We start from the raw sequence: 18,132 nt of genomic DNA, 5'->3' as shown, positions 1-18,132 counted from the left end.
TTACAGTCGAAGCCTGATTAGTGTCTAAATGAGGGTGACAGAAGGTGGGTGAGGAGCGTGGTGATGAGAGAATTTGCCCTGCATTTGATACCTTTTGATTTGGCACACATCATGCCAACTGTCGGATTTAGTTTCCTTCTCTACCTTGTCTTAACTTCCTCTAATTGTCCCTCTTCTTATTTAGCTTTATCTTTGATGCCTTCAAAACCATTTTACTGGAGTATCAGGGATTTCTCTGTGCCTATAGTTGATCCTTTTCAAATCTGCTTTTGGAAAAATATGTATATAACAAAACCACACCAGAAAGACTGGCTTCTATGGAAGGCCTACTATATCATAATATCACTGTAGAAAATGCCTCATGGAAAATTCCTGAGAACCATAAAGGCTAATGATTGGAACACTATTTGCTTCCCTTATATGAAATGGTAATACAAGGATCAGTCAGTAATCCATGCCTAAGGGAATTGTGTACAGCCATGGGGGAAATGACAGTGACCAACTTGCACTGTTATTTGGTGACCTCCTGTCTTCTATCAGCAGCTAACGGCCCTTCAAAAAGAGAGATGAGATTGCGCTGGTGCCATGTGGCTTACAAGATCACCTGGACTTTGTCACAAGTACAGGAAGAAGCAATGGGGAGACCTAGGCACTGGGCCATTTGAAAGAGAATGTACATGCTTGGCACGTCCTACTTGCTGGAGCTGAGAAGGAATATATAATCTTAAATAGCCTATTTTCTCCTGTGGTCTTAAACATTTACACTTAAGGGGAATAATGATGCACACTAATGGTATCTTATGATAAGACTCTAAGACAAAATTCTTCCCTAATGATGCCTGGAATTCTACCACTAATGATGCACTTCTTTGTTCTTAACACAGTCATATCCATGTGGACCTCATTTTAAATAAAATTATTCCTGGGAAAGGAAACACACAAAACTATAAATACCTTATTTTGAATTCATTAATGAATTTTTAATCCCTTAAAAATGAGGAGAGAATTGGAGACTTGCTATGTTAGATGCTGTGTAAATCACCTGGAGTATAAAGATTACCCAATCTGTGACCTCAAGGAACACATAGTCTGGTAAAGGAGACAGGATAGTGCTAATGGGAAATGTTGAACTGTATGTATCAGTTACTGTGAGGAGACAAGAGATGGGGAGAAAATGAGTAATTCAGCATGAGATACTAAGGAAGATACCAAAGGCAAGGGAGGTCACTGTTAAAAAGACATTTGAAAATGAGCAAGACAACCAAATAAAGGCGAAAAGGACACTCCAAGCAAAAGGAACACTATGAGCAATTTTCTGGGGATTGAGGTGTGCGATCGTATCCTTGTTAGGGAATGGCGGGTGTGTGTGTGTGTGTTTGGTGGGGGGGGTGGGGGGGGTAGTGTAAGTGGAAATGCAGGAGGTATCAAAATTGAAAAGGGCTTTGGTGTTCAGAATTTATTCTGTAGGTCAGTGGTTTTCAGCAATACTGATGCCTGAGTCCCATCCACTGAAATTCTAATTCAATTAATATAGACTGCGAACTCTGCACTGCCATTTTTTAAAAAAATTCTTGTGATGTAAGATGCAGGCAGGATTAAAAGCTGTTGCTTAAACAGAACTGTGAGAATAAACTTCCGTTTCCTTTTACCTGACAGTAGAGGATAGCAGTTGGGGAGGAGTATGCCAGAGTGGCTATGAGCCCAGGAAATAGACGAAGATACATGGAGGCTGGAATCCTGACTCTGCTGCTGCTCACTATTTCATGTTCGGTAAGTAATCATATTTTTTGAAATGTCAGTTTATACATCAATAAAATAGTTAAAATAATATCCTTCTCACAAGGTTGTCAGGAAGATTCAATGAGCTAAAACATGGAAAAGCATTTAAGAAGGGATCTGGCACAAGTAAGAGATCAATATGGGTTCACAGTTATTTTTACTTAAACTAATATAAGTAAGAAAAGGCAATCTTTCCTTTATTCAGGTTTGCTCATTGCTGGTTTGGGAAAGGAAAACTTCCCTTCTTCCCTTCTAGGTTCTTTGGCTGATCTAATAATTAAATGGACATGATACAGATTAACAGGAGAAAAACATTCAATTCATATGTACAGTAGCCACACAAAGACATGAGAGGCTCTCCAACAGTCAGGCAGTTGAGGCTTACATACCATCCTGAGCTGAGAAGAGAGTAGGGGTTGAAGACTTCCAAGGGAAGGAAGCCAGTTAACAGGAAGATGGGAAAATGTTTGCCATGCTATACAGATAAATCTCTCTGAAATAAAGTTATCTTTGGCTTTAGCGTTTTGGCGCAGACATCCTGTCTAACTTCTTCTAGGCCATTAAGGGAGAGGTAAATACACACACACACTCTCTCATTCTCTTCCTGAGACTATTAGGCCTGGATTGCTTTCAGCTCAAAATAACCCACATACCAAAGTGACATGTTTGGAGTCATGTATTCTGCTCCCCTTCACTGGCTGTCCCAGTGGCTTTAGAACAGTCGTCTGCTCCCTGAGTGTAGGCGCATTTGTAGTTAATGTGATGCTTTCATCTTTATTAAAGTGAAACTGATTTTCTCATTTACCTGTATTTATGAAAACAGACATTGTAGAATCCAAGAACTGGACAGGATTTCAGAGTTCATTTACTAAAATGACTCCATGCAAGGATTCTGTTTAAGACATCCTTAAAAAGTACTTTTGCATGAGTAATTTACTGGTTGGAAATCCACTTCCTAGAAAAGAAAAAAGCATACAAACAAAAAAACCCCCAAAGAACCCAACTTTATTTTCCATCAGGACCGACTTTTTTTTTCTAATTTAAAAAAATGAACCATTACCTATAAATACTAATTTAATCCATACTTGCATAACCTGGAAACAAAAAAAAAAGGGCAGGGTACAATTGAAAAATCCCTATTTCAAACCTTCTTTATAGGCAAAGAACATAACACATTTCTTTTCCATTAGGTTATTTAAAAACCCAAATAACTCAAATCTGGTATCCTGAGTTAATAATAATGATAACTTTCTTTTTTTTCTTCTATTAAAATATAATTGATATATAGTCTTTTGAAGATTTCACATGAACTACATTGTGGTTTCAACATTTACCCATATTATCAAGTCCCCCCCCCACCATTGCAGTCACTGTTCATCAGCGTAGTAAGATGCTATCGAGTCAATAATGATAGCTTTGTATTGTAGACACACACACATACAGTTATATGTAAAGGGATTTGAAACCCATAATTTGTCTCCTTTTAGTAATATCTAGTGTCTGTTGTATCTGAGCATCCTCAGGGCCCCAAACTTTGTATAAAGAGCTATTTTTAAATGATCTATTACATACCAGATAAATAGTGGGTTTGGAGCGCAGTCTTATTTTTACCATGAAATTTGGAAGACCAGGAACTGAAAGCCTAGTCATTTCTTTGAAATGCTATGTGGACTCTCTTTAACACTTGAACAAGGTAACCACTCCAAAAGCAACAAAAACCCATTTTAACTAATCCAAATAAAAAATAAAAGTATTTATGTTCTGCAGATGTACAAAGCATTATATTCAGTTTCACAAAGATTTTTTACAATGACTCAATTATGTAATTATATATTATAGCTGATTGCATACACTTACACTAATCATGTAATAAAGCATAATTACACTAATTACATAAATAGATTATCAGCTAAAAATCAATTTTATCCTAGAACCCAAGAATATTCTCAGATAACAAAGGTAAGAGAGTATTGTTGTACAACTAGCAATTTGGAGTTATGTCTAATATTCTCTGACCACTAATATTAGGGGCTTAGTGTGTGACTTTTTCTGACCCTTCCAAACCTATTCATCCTGTTCTAACTTTTAAAATCCCAGACCTTTTAGTAACAACCAAGAAGGAGCTCTGTATGTCCAAAGTAAAATGAGCAGAGAATTTGCATTGAATCTTGCTGTGGAGAATAAATCTAAGTCAGGAAAAGAACTCCAGATGTACTGAGCTTAATGAAATAGCTGTGTTCCTGAAAAGTTACATAGAAATCTATTTTCCTTAAGGACAAAATAGCTTTGGAATACCATTGCTGGTTGATTTCAATTCCATGGGAGGAATTGGAGAGGGCAGGTCAGTCAGACAGACTTTTCAGGTTTAAATTTCTCTGTAAGGAAATAAATAAGCTGGCTAGCACTTGATAGTTAAGAAAATCTGCAGCAAAGTATTTCATAAAGTGATTAATCCCTCAGTGATGTCAGACTTTCTTAGTGTGAGGACACACGTAAAAGGTTAAAATCAGAGGTTCGTGTTCCAGTAACAAAAATAACAACTGGTAAAGTCCTTGACAGATTCGATCCCTTTTCCAGCATAACCACTGGAGCCTGAAGTGGAAAAACATTTTCAAACTTCACATTCATCAAGATTGCCAAATCTGTCATAGGTCTTTTGTTAAGAAAACTTCCCCACCCTCTGTATTTAGTATTATCTCTGTGGGATAGATTCTCTAAAGTAGAATCACAGGGTCAAAGACATTTTAGGACTCTTGATCCATATTGCAAAACTGTTCTCCAAAAGGGCTGTGTCAATTCCCACTGCCATCAGCAATAATAAGACCATCAGGGAGGCCCTCTCCCAACTATCAACACTTCCAAACGCATCACCCTCTTTCCCTTTAGTCTCTCAAGAGCCAAGTGACCATTCTTCTGTTCAGAGCTCAACCTGTGCTCAGGTGTCCTTCCCTTTCAATCTGCATTAAGTGGAGTTTTCGAAACAATTCCCAGCAGAGTGTTTAGGCACTTTGGACTTGCCAATAATTCTGTCTTCCTTAACTCACTTTGCCTCTTGGGGTTGGCCATACTCCAAAGGCCCAGTAGTAGATGTGTGGTCGTCTAAGGAGGCAAAGAAGAAAGACACTTTATTGGCTTAGTCAGTAGCCTCTGGACTAATCCTGAAGTTGATCTTGTGGGGATAGCTGTTTGATTTAGAAATCTGGTCTGGCATCTAATTTTAGGAGTATAACTTAGACTTAGCTTAGTTGATTTTAATGTACTTGGAATAAACTAGTGGCCATTTTCCTAGACTGACAATTGGCTATACCCTCATTTGGCACTCTGTATCCTGTCCTCTTGCCCAGACCCAGAATACATTAAAGGTACATGTTACTTAGAGTGTGAAGTAGTGTGATACAGTGGAAAGACAGTTCTAAACTAGGTTCTGTACAAATTTACTGTAAGGCTTTAGGTGAGCTACTAATTTACATTTATTTAGCTGAAAGTAGATGCAATACTTCCAGATAAAGATATGGGGAAAAAGTGACAGAAACAATGTGATCATGAATACAATAAACCCAGTAATGATAATACTAAGAGCTATATCATTTATTGTGCATTTACTATGGCATGCTATATCCACATTACTACATTTAAATTGCATTTCACATAAGATCAAAAAAGGTAAAGACTTTCCCAAGATCAGAAAGCTAATAAGTGGTAGAGATGTAATTTTAACTTCAGAGCCCATGTTAACAAGTGTATTTAAAATAACACTAAAATCTGAACTAAGTCCAGAAAGTAAATATGTGATGTGTAAAATTTGGCAGGAGTCTCCATGTGTTGGGCAATGCAGTGTTCCTTAAAATGGACCTTGAAACCTTAAAAGACTAGAAGTGATGGGAGTTGAGGCGATAGAGCAATAGAAAGTCAGGTGCTGAGCAGGCTAGTGGTGGGTTCTGGTAATGAATGCAGGGGGCCAAACCAGCTAGAAATAAACTACCCAGCTTGCCTCCCAGGATGGTGGTGAGGATAAAGTGAGAAAGATGAGCAGGAAGACCGTAATTAACAATGACTTCTGATTAACGAATACATAACTATGTAGCAGGAACTGTGCTGAATGCTTAGCATGTGGGAATCTTGTTTAAACTCAAGATTCTGATTCGGTAAGTCTGGGGTGGGGCCTGAGAGTCTGCATTTCTAACATAACTCTCAGATGCTGCTGCTGCTGCTGCTGGTCTGTGGTCTACACTTAGAATAGCAAGGACATATATAACCTCATTTAATCCTCAAAACATCTGTGGAGGAGGAAATTGAGTTAAGGAAGGTTAATTTGCCCCATTGTCATAACGGGCAGGATGAAGATTCAAACCCTGTCTCAGACTGAAAACCAGAACACTCTATTGCTTCTCAGTTACACTTGGAAGGAAAGGATACCTTTATACTTGTATGACAGTTTTTTGTACCTATCTGAAGGATTCTACAGCTGCCTTATTACTGAACCCACCAAGTAATTTCCCTATAGTAGTGGTCATAGAAAGTATGGAATGGATCTGGTGGGTCTTTTCTGTTCGTCTGTCATTGACATAAATGGCAGAAAACTTTATCTGTAATTAATTAACAACCTAGACTGAGAAGCCAGGGAAGTGGTGAAGGTAGTTTTCCCCTAAACTTGGGTTTTGGCCTTTGGCAGAATCCCCACTTGGAACGGTGGCCTTGGGCAAAAAGCCCAGCTGGGCCGATTCTTTGTCTGGGAGTTCCAGAACCAACTGGCTTCATCTGAAACTCAAGCTAGCAGAAGAACACTGCCTGTATGGAAACCTGGCAAGGTTTAGATACCCACTTTAAAGTAACTTTAGGTTTTCCTTCAACTTAAAGGAATTATGGCATCTCTCAGATGTTGAAAGAAAAAATGCTAAGCTGATAATTTGAAAGAGGAGAAAAATCGTCTGCATTGGCTGAATGTTTCACAAGAGAGGCAGAGAAAAAATTGTTAGTGCAATAAGAGAACTTGGAGATCAACTATTTCAAATCCTTTCTTTTGGACCCATGGAAAAGGAGGCCAATAGACTGCATAAGGTCTCACACATCAAGCTAGTTAAGGTACAAATCATGCTATAAACTCAAGATTCCTGACACTGAATCTAGTGATGTTTCTGTGCAGCTCTAAGGAAAACTGGGACAGCACATCTGCTACTTTTCAATCAGCTGGCTCTATTATTCTTTGGATATTTTGACACATATCTGAAGTTTTTAAATTATGTGAACATATCTTCATTAGATATATTATTTTTGCTTATGTTTTTAGCAATTTGGTATTTCCCATTTTTTTATGTCTTTCCTAGTCCCAGAAAGGATGTGAGATGACTTGTAACAATATAATGAAAAATACAAATAACAAGTAGTATGTGTTATACCAGAGTCAAAACCAAAACCCAGATTTATTCACTTTCTCACCAAACAAAAAAATATGGTCCAAGGAACATCAGCCTCATCTTCACATGGGAGTTAGCTCTAAATACAGAATCTCAGGCCTTACTACAGAACTCATGGATCAGTATCTGTGTTTTGACAGTTTCCCCCAAGTGATTTGCATGCATGTGAAATTTTGAGATGTACTGCTTTATGGCTTGCTGCTTGAGGTGTCTCTAAATTTCCCTGTGGCACATATGTGCCACTATTTCTATATTTCCAATTCTGCAGGCCATTCTGGGGTCTAACAGAAGTGCCATAGGTAAAAGATCTTTATTGCTTTTCTGGTCCTGAGGTAAGAAGAATAAAACTGTTGTAACAACTATAGCTAAGTGGAAATGAGGTTTATTGACCCATTTTTATTTCTGTTCCATTATGAATCTAAAGAAGATGCATTCCCCACCCCTTCTCCCCACCAAAAAATTACAAGATTGAAAGGCAGTGTAGTTAACAGGACTCTACTTGTAAATGTCTAATTACAAAAGCCATTTTACCTCTTGTCTATAAGAAACTGTAATAATATGCCAGTTTATTCCTTTAAGTGGTATCTGTCAAATGAGTGATCCTCCAAAATGTGTGTAGCTTCTTAATGTCAGTTCTCAACTTTTCAATATCCAATAATTTAGTAAGTGGGTTTTCTTCTCTCTTTGTTAGCTCCCTTACAGAAGATAACCATGTGAAAGAAACCTAAGGATTTGATCAAATATTTGTTAGGGGAGATTGAAACCCTTGTCCAAGCGAAGATAATTTTTTCCTTCATGTGTGCTTCATCATTACAGAAATAAGTGACTTTACTCTCACATTACAGTTAGTGTTGGATTAATTTGCTTGGAACACCATGCCATGGAGACCAAAGTTTTGGCTTCTATTTTTATTAGGCCAATTAAGTTTTTATCCCCTTCCTGATACCTACATTCTTTTTTATCATGAGGATACTGATAGTGAAAGAGTGCATGAGTAGGTGTATTAAGCTTTGTTGGTGATGCACTGTTAATGTCATTTCAACATACAGAAGAAAGTACTTAGTAGGTGTTAGAGAGAAAGATCTTTCACAGGACTGTCTCATCCATAACTATTCTACCATTCTTGGATTATATTTAAAATCCCAATTACATTAATATCTTCTCTTTTTGATCTGGTGTGGAGACAAAAATACAAGGGTTCTAACCAGAGTTTGGAAGAGTCAAGACACACAAAAACACTGAATAATAACTGCCACAAATGTGGACCATTGCAGAACCTCTAGATGGTGCAGTAAAGACCTCTGTAAATGTACCACTCCATAAATGCAACAGAAACACTTGAAAAATTGGCAAAATTAAAGTCTTCAGAACTTTGGAAATTAACCAAAGGCTTGTAACAACTGAGGATCCTTTATTTTAAGAAAAACTGTTGAATGTTCGTAAGAAAAGCAGGGTTTATGATCTTGTTGCCTATTTCTCACCTCCCCCTTCACAGCTCTGCAGGAGCTTTGAAAATCAAAAAACCCACAAATATTGTCACTATGAAAATCAGGTTGGCAGTTACAGGAGGGGGCAAACTGGGTATAGAGCTCCTTAAAATGTCACATTACCTGAGTGTTCCCATTTCTAGAACTCTACACTACTGACCTATTTCACAGCTCCTTAGAAAAATCCATCCCAAGTGTGTTGTCATTGTTAGGACCTGACAGCACTCACGTTGAACAGTCCATTCCCCACAGGATTTGTCAAAAACAATCAGTGACAATTGTTTAACATCCCAGTTGCTTGAAACAGCCATAACATTTGGGACCAAGAAAAGGCTTACCAAAAAATCTTGAAAAAATGATAGGGGGACAAAGATGTTTGTGGGGGGGGGGATTTGAAAAGCTTTGGAATATTTCCAGGCAAACAAGAAAGCCTCATGCCTTTGCAGAGTTGTGTGCGTGTTCAGGAAATACCTGAGGGGAAGCCAGTCTTGCATCTCTGGCTGACTTTCAGGCCTTGCACAAACAGGATGAGCAGACTTGTGAATTACCTGGTTGAGTGTTGAAGTTGTGCTCCAAGTACACACGGAAACCCTTGGCAAAGACTGGAGGACTTAATGTATCCAAGCATTTAAGGAAACCTTAGCCCATTCATTAACTGACCAGTGAGCCTGAAAAGCAGAACTTAACATGCCACATACTCACATACACCAAAGAATACAGACTATATAGATTAGTCCAGGAAAGTCACTAAACAAAGATCAGCAAAAGCAATAAAGAGTAATAACAACAAGCTCTGAAGGATTGTAGTCTGATTCTAAGAATTGTTACCTTATCTGAAAGGTCCAGTTTTCAACAAAAATATGATGAGACATAGATGATGAGACATAGACTCACAGAAAAACATGAGATATATGGAAACAGCAAAGTAGGTTCTATACACAGGAGAAAAGCAGTTAATACTGTCCCTGAGGGGGCTAGGTGTTGGCCTTTCTATACAAAGACTTTTAATTATCTACTGTGAATATATTCAGAGAACTAAAATCATATCTAAATAAAATAATGCAATGATGTTTCAACATAAGGATAATATTAATAAAGAATTATTAAGTAAATGATCCAAATAGAAATTCTAGAGTTGAAAAATGCAATAACTGAAATAAGAATTTCACTAGTGGGAACTATTGACCCAACACTTGTTAATATTTGTCTTTTTGATAATATTCACCCCAACAGGTGTGAGGTGATACTTCTTGGCGATTTTAACTTACATTTCCCTCATAATTACTGATGTTGAGCACCTGTTGACCATTTTTATGTCATCTTTGAAAAAATGTCTACTCAGCTTATTTGTGTTTTGATATTGATTTGACTGAGTTCCTTATGTGTTTTGCATAGTAATATCAGATCTATGAGTTACCCTGTGTCAAATCCAGATAAAACATCACAAGGAAACTATAGCGCAATACCTCTTGTGAATATGGATGCAAAGTCCTTAACAAAATATCAGCAAACTGAATTCACCATGAAAAATTGAGATTAATCCCAGGAATCCAAGGGTATTTCAATATAAAAAAATAAATTGATATAATACACCACATTAATAGAATGAAGGAAACAAATCACATTATTTTGAACAAATTTCAAAATATTTGAAAAATCCAGTAGTCCTTCATGATAGAAATATTAAACAAATTAGGAATAGAAGGAAACTTCTTCAGTATGCTAAAGAATATTTTGGAAAACTCATAGTTGACATTACACTCAATGGTGAAAACTCAAAACTCTTAAGATCAGGAACAAGGCAATGATTCCCCTTTCTCCATTTCTATTCAACATTGTACTGGAAGTAGCTAGAGCACTTAGGCAATAAAAAGAAATGAAAGGCACCCAAATTGAAAAGGAAGAATTAAAATGGTCTGTATTTTCAGATAACATAAATGTAATACATAAAAATAATAAAAAATTCACACAAAAGACCACTTATGGATAATAAATTAATAAAGCAAATTTGCAGAATACAAGATAACAAGCAAAATATTAGTTGTATTTCTGTATTACTGATGAACATTCCAAAATGGAAATTTGTGAGGAATTTTACTTCTGAAAGCATCAGAAAGCATAAAATACTAAGAATAAATTCAACCAGGGAAGTACAAGACTTGTTTACTAAATAATAGAAAACATTCCTGAAAGAAATTAAGAAATTAAGAAATAAAGAAATTAAGACCTAAACAAATAGAAAATCAGCTATTTTCATTTATTTAAAGATTTAATGTTGTTGGGATGGCAACACTACCAAGATCTACAAATTCAATGCAATCTCTGTCAAAATCCCAAAAATTTTTGCAGAAATGGATAAACTGATCATAAAATTCATGTGCACTGCAGGGACCCTGAATAGCCAAAACAATTTTGGAAAGGAAAAATTTGTAGGAATCCCACTTCCTGGTTTCAAAAGTTACTCAAAAGCTACAATAACAGCGAACATAGATTACAATGGAATGAAATTAACAGTCCAGAGATACACCTATTGTCAATATTTTTAACAAGGATGCCAAGACCATCCAATGGGGAAAAATAGTCTTTTCAACAAATGGTGCTGTGATGCCTTGATATCCATGTGCAGAGAGTGAAGTTGACCCCTACCTCATACCATACAAAAATTGACAGAAAATGGTTCAAGGATAAAATATAAAAGCTACAATTGTAAAACCTGTAGAAGAAAACATAAGGATAAACTTCCATATTCTTAAACTTGGCAGTTGATTTTTAGATGTGACAATAAAAACATATATAGCAAAAAGAAAAAGGATGGGTCTCATAATTAAAAATTTTTTTGTATCATAGGACACTATCACAAAAATGTAATGACAGCCTATAGAATGGGAGAAAATATTTGCAAATAATATTTCTGGTAATGGCCTCGAACAACAACAAAAAGACAGCCCAATTAAAAAATGAGCCAAGTACTTGACTAGACATTTATCAATAGAAGATATACAAATGACCAAACTTGACAGAAAAAGATGCTTAACATCATTAGTCATTAAAGATATGTAAATCACAATCACAAGTGAGATACTACTTTACACCCCATAGGATGGCTATAATAAACAAAATTGAATATAACAAATGTTGGTGAGGATGTGGAGAAATTGGAACTCTCACACATTTCTTGTGGGAATGTAAAATGGTGTAGCTACTAAACAGATTGGTAATTCCTCAAAAAGTTAAATATAAAATCACATATGATCTAGCAACTCTATTCCAGGTAAATACCCAAATAACTGAAAACAGGTATTAGAAAACTGGTGCATGAATGTTCACAGTGGCACTATTCACAATAACCAAAAAGTGGAAATAACCCCAATTTTATTCAGTTGATAAATGAGCAAAAGGTAGTATATCCATACAATGGAATATCATTCAGCCATAAAAAAGAACTGATATGTGCTATAATATATTGATGGACCCAAAAAACATACATCTTAGTAGAAGGAACCAGATAGAAATGGTCACAAATTATATGATTACTTTTATCTGAAGTGTCCAGCATAGGTAGATCCATAAAGACAGAATGTGGATTGAATTTTTCCAGGGGTTGGCAGAGGGGGTAATGATGTGTGACTGCATAGTAGGTTTCACATATTGGAGTGATGAATTGTTTTGGAAATAGAGGGATGGTTGTTCAACATTTGGAATATAATGAGAGCTACTGAATTGTATACTTTAGAATGATTAATTTTTGTTATGTAAAGTTTACTCTAAAAAAATTACTCAAAAAATTATTTCTAAAAAAACTTACTCTAATGAAACAACCACCATTCTTGTGTTAAGCACTATAGATTAAAATCAAACCCATTTCTGCTTCTTACTCACTCTGTGGCCTGGGCTTGTTGTCCGGTCATCTTTCAGGTGCTTGTCACTTTCTTCTACTTGCTCTAAGCAATGCCTTCTTTCAGTGTTTATCAGTGACACAGGTGTAAGGGTTTGAAACTATCAATCAAGGCCTGGTGGTGCAAGCAGCCACGTCTCCTCTCTTTAGCAGCTTTGTTATGGCAGGTCAGTTGGTGAAGGAGTTGGGGGAGGCAAAGTTGGCCTTCACAGAAGTCCTGGTAGATAAGGCTTGCATGCAGAGGCACCAAGGATGTGGTTGAGTACTTGATTAAAGATTTTGTGTATACATTTTTATAAATTGTGTTGCTGTAAATGAAACCCATTGTAAGCTATTCAAAAGACCCATGCTCTGAACTTTGGTAAAATAAAACCTAACCTCTTATTTTGTAAGTTGCATTTATGAGCAATAAACTAGACTGATATTTGGGGGCATGGTTATAATAGGGAAAAGGTATATTTCAGAAATTGGTGTAAAATTTAATGAAATTCAAGAAACCAACATTGGGAATTTTAGACTTAAGCTCTACAACTCAGGCTTCTTTATTCCTGTATATTATTAACAAAACCAAGTTAAAGATGTTCTTATTTTACAATCAAGAGAAGGTTCTCTATATAGTACCCATCTGAGACTCATATTCTATTATTTTACAAATTTATCTTAGTATGTACCTGAGTTCTCCCAGCAAACCAACCCTGGAATTAGAAGTTTTCCCTCAAGAGAAAGCATGAGATAATTGGAGTGACCACTAGTCTTGCCTTGGAGGCTGACCACAGATGACTTACTTCATTTCTCTGGACTAGTTTCCCCACATATAATATAAAAAGATAAAGGGGTTGAACTAGTGATTGCAAAGAACTCTTGCAGATCTTTTATTATGTTTTATTTTTTTGCATAAGATTTTAAAATTGAAGTATAGTTGACATACAATATTACGTTGGTTTCAAGTATACAACACAGTGGTTCAAGAGTTACCCATATTATTAAATCCTTACCCTACTAGTGTGATTACTATGTGTCAGCATAGGAAGATGTTACAGAATCATTGGCTATATTCCCCATGCTGTACTACCATCCCCATGACCTACTTATATTATGATTGAAAAATTTTGTGCCCTTTTATCGCCCTCCCTCTCCCCATCCACCTACCCCAACCCCTCCTCCATGGTAACCTTCAGTCAGTTCTCAGTGTCTATGAGTCTCCTGCTATTTTGTTACTTCTGTTTTGTTTTTATACTCCACAAATAAGTGAAATCATGTGGTATTCATCTTTCACTGCCTGGCTTATTTCAATTAGCATTATACCCTCTAGGTCCATCCATGTTGTCACAAATGGCAGTATTTCTTTTTTATGGCTGAATAATATTCCATTGTATATATATACCACATCTCCTTATCCATTCATCTACTGATGGACACTTGGTTGCTTCCATATCTTGGCTATTACAAGTATGTAGCAATAAACATAGGGGTGCATATATCTTTTCAAATAAGGAATTTTGTTTTCTCTGGGTAAATTCCTAGAAGTGGAATAACTGGGTCAAATGGTATTTCTATTTTTAGTTTTTTGAGGAACCTCCATACTGCTTTCCATAGTGACTGCACCAATTTACATTCCCACCAACAGTGTGGGAGGGTTCCTTTCATTTCATGGTATTTGAAAAATGCTGCTTTGCCTAATTACAGCCACCTCCCTCATGCTTCTGAAGTATCCAATGGAAACAATCTGTCCAAAAGCACTTTCCCCCCATTGAATTATCCCAGTTAAAGTTAGGGAAACAGGACACTAAATATGTGTTTAGTAACAGAACTGTCATGTAAAATTAAATCCAGGAAATGGTAGCATCTGGATGCTCATTGGTGTAGCTGTCAAATCTACCACTCTTTCTCAAATGACTTTAAATGAAGTTGTGGCATAATTGAGGAATTAGTTAACTTTTTAAAAAGCATCATGAAATACTTAATTTCTTTCTGATTCTTCTTGCATAACTTGAAATTCAAATATTTTATTTTGAAAAAATTTTTTTTAAACTATCTTATACTATTTTAATCTGCTTAAAACATGGGAGAAATCATTTTCTTGTATACAAATATTCAAAAGATGAATTTAGAAGTATGACAGTTAAGCCAGAATATACATATTTAAAGTTTAGCATTTTAAACATCACATTTTAAAACCCAATCTATTCCCTGAATTTGTCATAAATGGTTTGTAGCAGGCTATCATCATTTATGCTTGACGTCAGTTTCAAAATTTTTAATTGTAATTTAATTTGCTTTTAATTTCAGTTTAAAAAATTGAAGTGCTAAGCAAATTCTGCATATGTGTGTGTATTGGAGATTATTTAATATGCATAAATAAATTCTGATTTTCAATAACATACTGAGACAAAATATTAGGCATGTCTCTTTTTTCCAGGTCTCTGAGCACAATTTATAATAATAATAATAGTAATAATGTACAGTGACATACTTAGTGATAAAAATATTTTTGACACAATATTTTTCCTAACAAATATAGCATTGTCTTTAAACAAGTGTAATTCTGCTACTCATACAAACATGGCATTTGAGTTGGTTTCACTCAGGCTTGCACCAAAACATTGTTTGACATAGTTGTTCTTAACTGGATCTGAAGGAATTATTACAATGCTTCAAATCAGTACATTTTGAAGGCACTAAAATCTTTGTATGGTCTACTTTGTCATTGATCTAAGATGGAAAATTTCTTCAAGTAGTTCTCACATCACAGACTTTCCACTGTGGTAATGATTGGAATCTTCTTCATACATTGGAATTTGGAACTCTTAAGAGGAACCATCTAGACACACAATTTCTATCATTTTCCCAACATAAATATTTCTTGCAGAACTGTTTGCTTTTTGCATGTGTGAGCAAAAGGTCCCAAATTTCTAGAATCAATTTCTTCCCGGTTGAAGAGTAAGTGCTGAGATGATGAACAGGATTGAACTCCTACACGTGCTTAGCACGTAGAAAATTCAAACTGCCTTGTGGCACCTCAGGTCAGGAGGTGAAAAGAGATGTTGGCAGCTTAATCCAGTGTCATTCAATCTTTGATTTATTTAACAAATACTTGAGCAACATGTTTGGTTTTGAGAGGATGGTCAAGACTTGCTCTCAGCCCTCAAGGAGTTCAGAGTCTCAATAAGGAGAAAGGGTATGTATTGCTTGGTGTGACTATTTGCCTTTTCACACGGATTCACTGGAGTCAAAGGAAAGGCTCAGGAGGATTTACATTGGCAGAAGGAAAAGGGAAATTTGTGACATACTTTATGACTGTGAGATAGTGTGTCTAGACTGTGCTTTTAGGAACTGGGGAATCATCAGAAGTCTTTTGAGCAGATTTGTGTTTTAGCAAATCTCGCCTGGTGGCAATTTTTGGTAGAAATGAGTGAGATAAGAATAAGGGGAGCAGTTAGGAGGTCACTGTAAGAATCCAGCCCTAAAATTATGTCCATCAAAACTATGGTCTTTAGAAGGAAAGCTGAAAGAAAGACATGTGAAAGACATATTTAAAAAGCAGAATAAGACTTTTTTTGGCTCTTGGCATATGGGAGCTAATAGATTAAAGAAAAATAATATGTCTTCTGAGTATTTGGCAGAATTTTTTCCACCAGCTAAAAATTACTAAGCCCCTTTAAAAGCAGTAGGACTTCATGCTTTAGGGGCCAATTAATTAAAAAGCAGACTTCTTCCAGCCCCTGAAGTCCCTAGGGTTGCTTTCAAATTTTCTGAAAAATAGCTTTGGGCTCTGTTCCACAGTAGAACTATTCTGGAAGACTTGATTCTGAACTGTATCCATGTTTGAATCTTTCGGGTACCCTGACTGAGTGAGTTTGTAAGAAAGGTCTTGAGTTTTTTTCTTAAAAAAGAGGAGATAAGAAGTGAATTTCAAGACCAAACTGTGGTTCCAACTTCACTTGAATGAAACCGCATTTAAGTTGTCCTAGGGCAGTAGTTCTCATACTACAAGTGGCCTGAAGTCACCTAGGATCCATAGGCTTCACCCCAGAGCATTTGGGTCTTACTGATCTTTGGCTTCTCAGCTGTGTTTTCCTTGCCTTAAAAATTGCTTTATTTCTCCTCTGTATTTTGACCAAAGTGTCAAACAATCCTACTTGTAAGATCCCTGAGCACTGAGTTTTGTTACATAAAGTGGAATCCAGTAAACACAAGCCTCAGAAAGAAAACCTTTACCTTCAAATATTCCAGATGATAGAATTAGCAACTGTCACATAAAAAAGGAGATGGGGAAATCATATGGTAACTTTGAAGGATACCTTAGTGACATCCTTCAAAAATAAATGCCATATGGTCCTTGTTTCCAATCTGGAGAAAATGGCTGATTCCTCCACCACTGTGGAAAGGTATATGACATGCCTTTTCAGTACTGACAGCTCCCTGGCTGGAACCCTATTCTTATGATGACACCTTCCAGGGAAGCCCACATCAGGCAAACATCTGGGAGTTCTCACATGTAAGGCAGACTGTGATTGTGTCCAGACCGGCTCCGCATGCTCTCTAACTGAGCATCCAAGATAGTTAGTATATGTCTAGAAAAGATAACTGAGTCTCTGTATTTCAGAAGCTTGAACTGTGTCAGAAGAATGTCAACTAATTTTGAACTAGCTCTAAGGTATAGCTAGGTCCCCACAATTTTAATACAGAACACTCTTTTTTACTCATGTACTGATTTACCTACTTTGTCCTGAGTTCTGTGTTTAAGGGTAGTCTATCTGACATCAGGGCAGGAGATGAGTCAGGCACTGGTAGGCTGTTTTGGTTGACATGATACCAAAACTGTTTTCAGACTGTAGTTCAGACTGTATTGATGGTTTTGAGGCATGAACGAACCCTGCCTTAGTTGACCAAGAATACACTGATGCCTTTTAGAGGGCACCATAGAGAAATGTCCATTAAACTATCTGCCTCTGCTCAGAATTTCCTTTTTGGAGTCATTGGATACAGAAATCTTCCAAGTGATTGCTTGCATTTTCTCATGTACAGCTGGGAAAATGGGACAAATCTGCTATTTTTTCATTATTTTATAGTTGACTCTGGTGAGGGGAAATAGTTTTTGATACATAAAGATAGCCATGTAATTCTTCTGGTGGCAAGTGTGGCGCCTCCTCCCCTGCACTGTCATTTATGGTTCAAAATTATCCTATGGTATGCTCCATGGGATTAGTGAAAAGAGTGTCTTTCTCCAAAGAAGAAGTGGCCGTGTTTCATTTTTGAAGGAAAAGAAGTTGAGCACTTATTTTGGAGTTTTCTTATCAAACCACCAGCAAGTTTACCCACTTCTACTTGTTACTTAATTGCAACCCTGTTAATGTGCTATTTTTTTCAAAATATGAAAGAGTCATTTCTAGAGACTTTGGAGTCTACATAGAAGCAAAAATCAGGTCATAGGTAAATTTATCTCAATTTATTGAAGGTAGAAAAAGTAGCCAAGAAATCCTGATGAAATGAAACAAATCAAATAAATTATTTATAGGGAGAGATGAAAGGCAATGGTGTTACAGAATTAAGTATG

The 18,132-nt window shown here is 36.4% G+C and overlaps 1 protein-coding gene across 1 annotated transcript in view; it reads left to right on the top strand.

The window, feature by feature from the left end:
• The window catches only part of CT83 (cancer/testis antigen 83), a 227,791-nt gene that overhangs the window by 18,970 nt on the left and 190,689 nt on the right, over nucleotides 1-18,132 (top strand). Inside the window, exon 2 of the mRNA XM_073227858.1 lies at nucleotides 1,657-1,770. Within this exon, the coding sequence (XP_073083959.1) occupies nucleotides 1,696-1,770 (75 nt within the window). The 5' untranslated portion in view covers nucleotides 1,657-1,695. The remainder of the gene's footprint in view (nucleotides 1-1,656; nucleotides 1,771-18,132) is intronic.

This window comes from Manis javanica, chromosome X (assembly GCF_040802235.1).
Source record: "Manis javanica isolate MJ-LG chromosome X, MJ_LKY, whole genome shotgun sequence".
In the NCBI taxonomy this organism is placed as follows: domain Eukaryota; kingdom Metazoa; phylum Chordata; class Mammalia; order Pholidota; family Manidae; genus Manis; species Manis javanica.
This window is presented reverse-complemented; position numbering and strand designations above follow the sequence as displayed.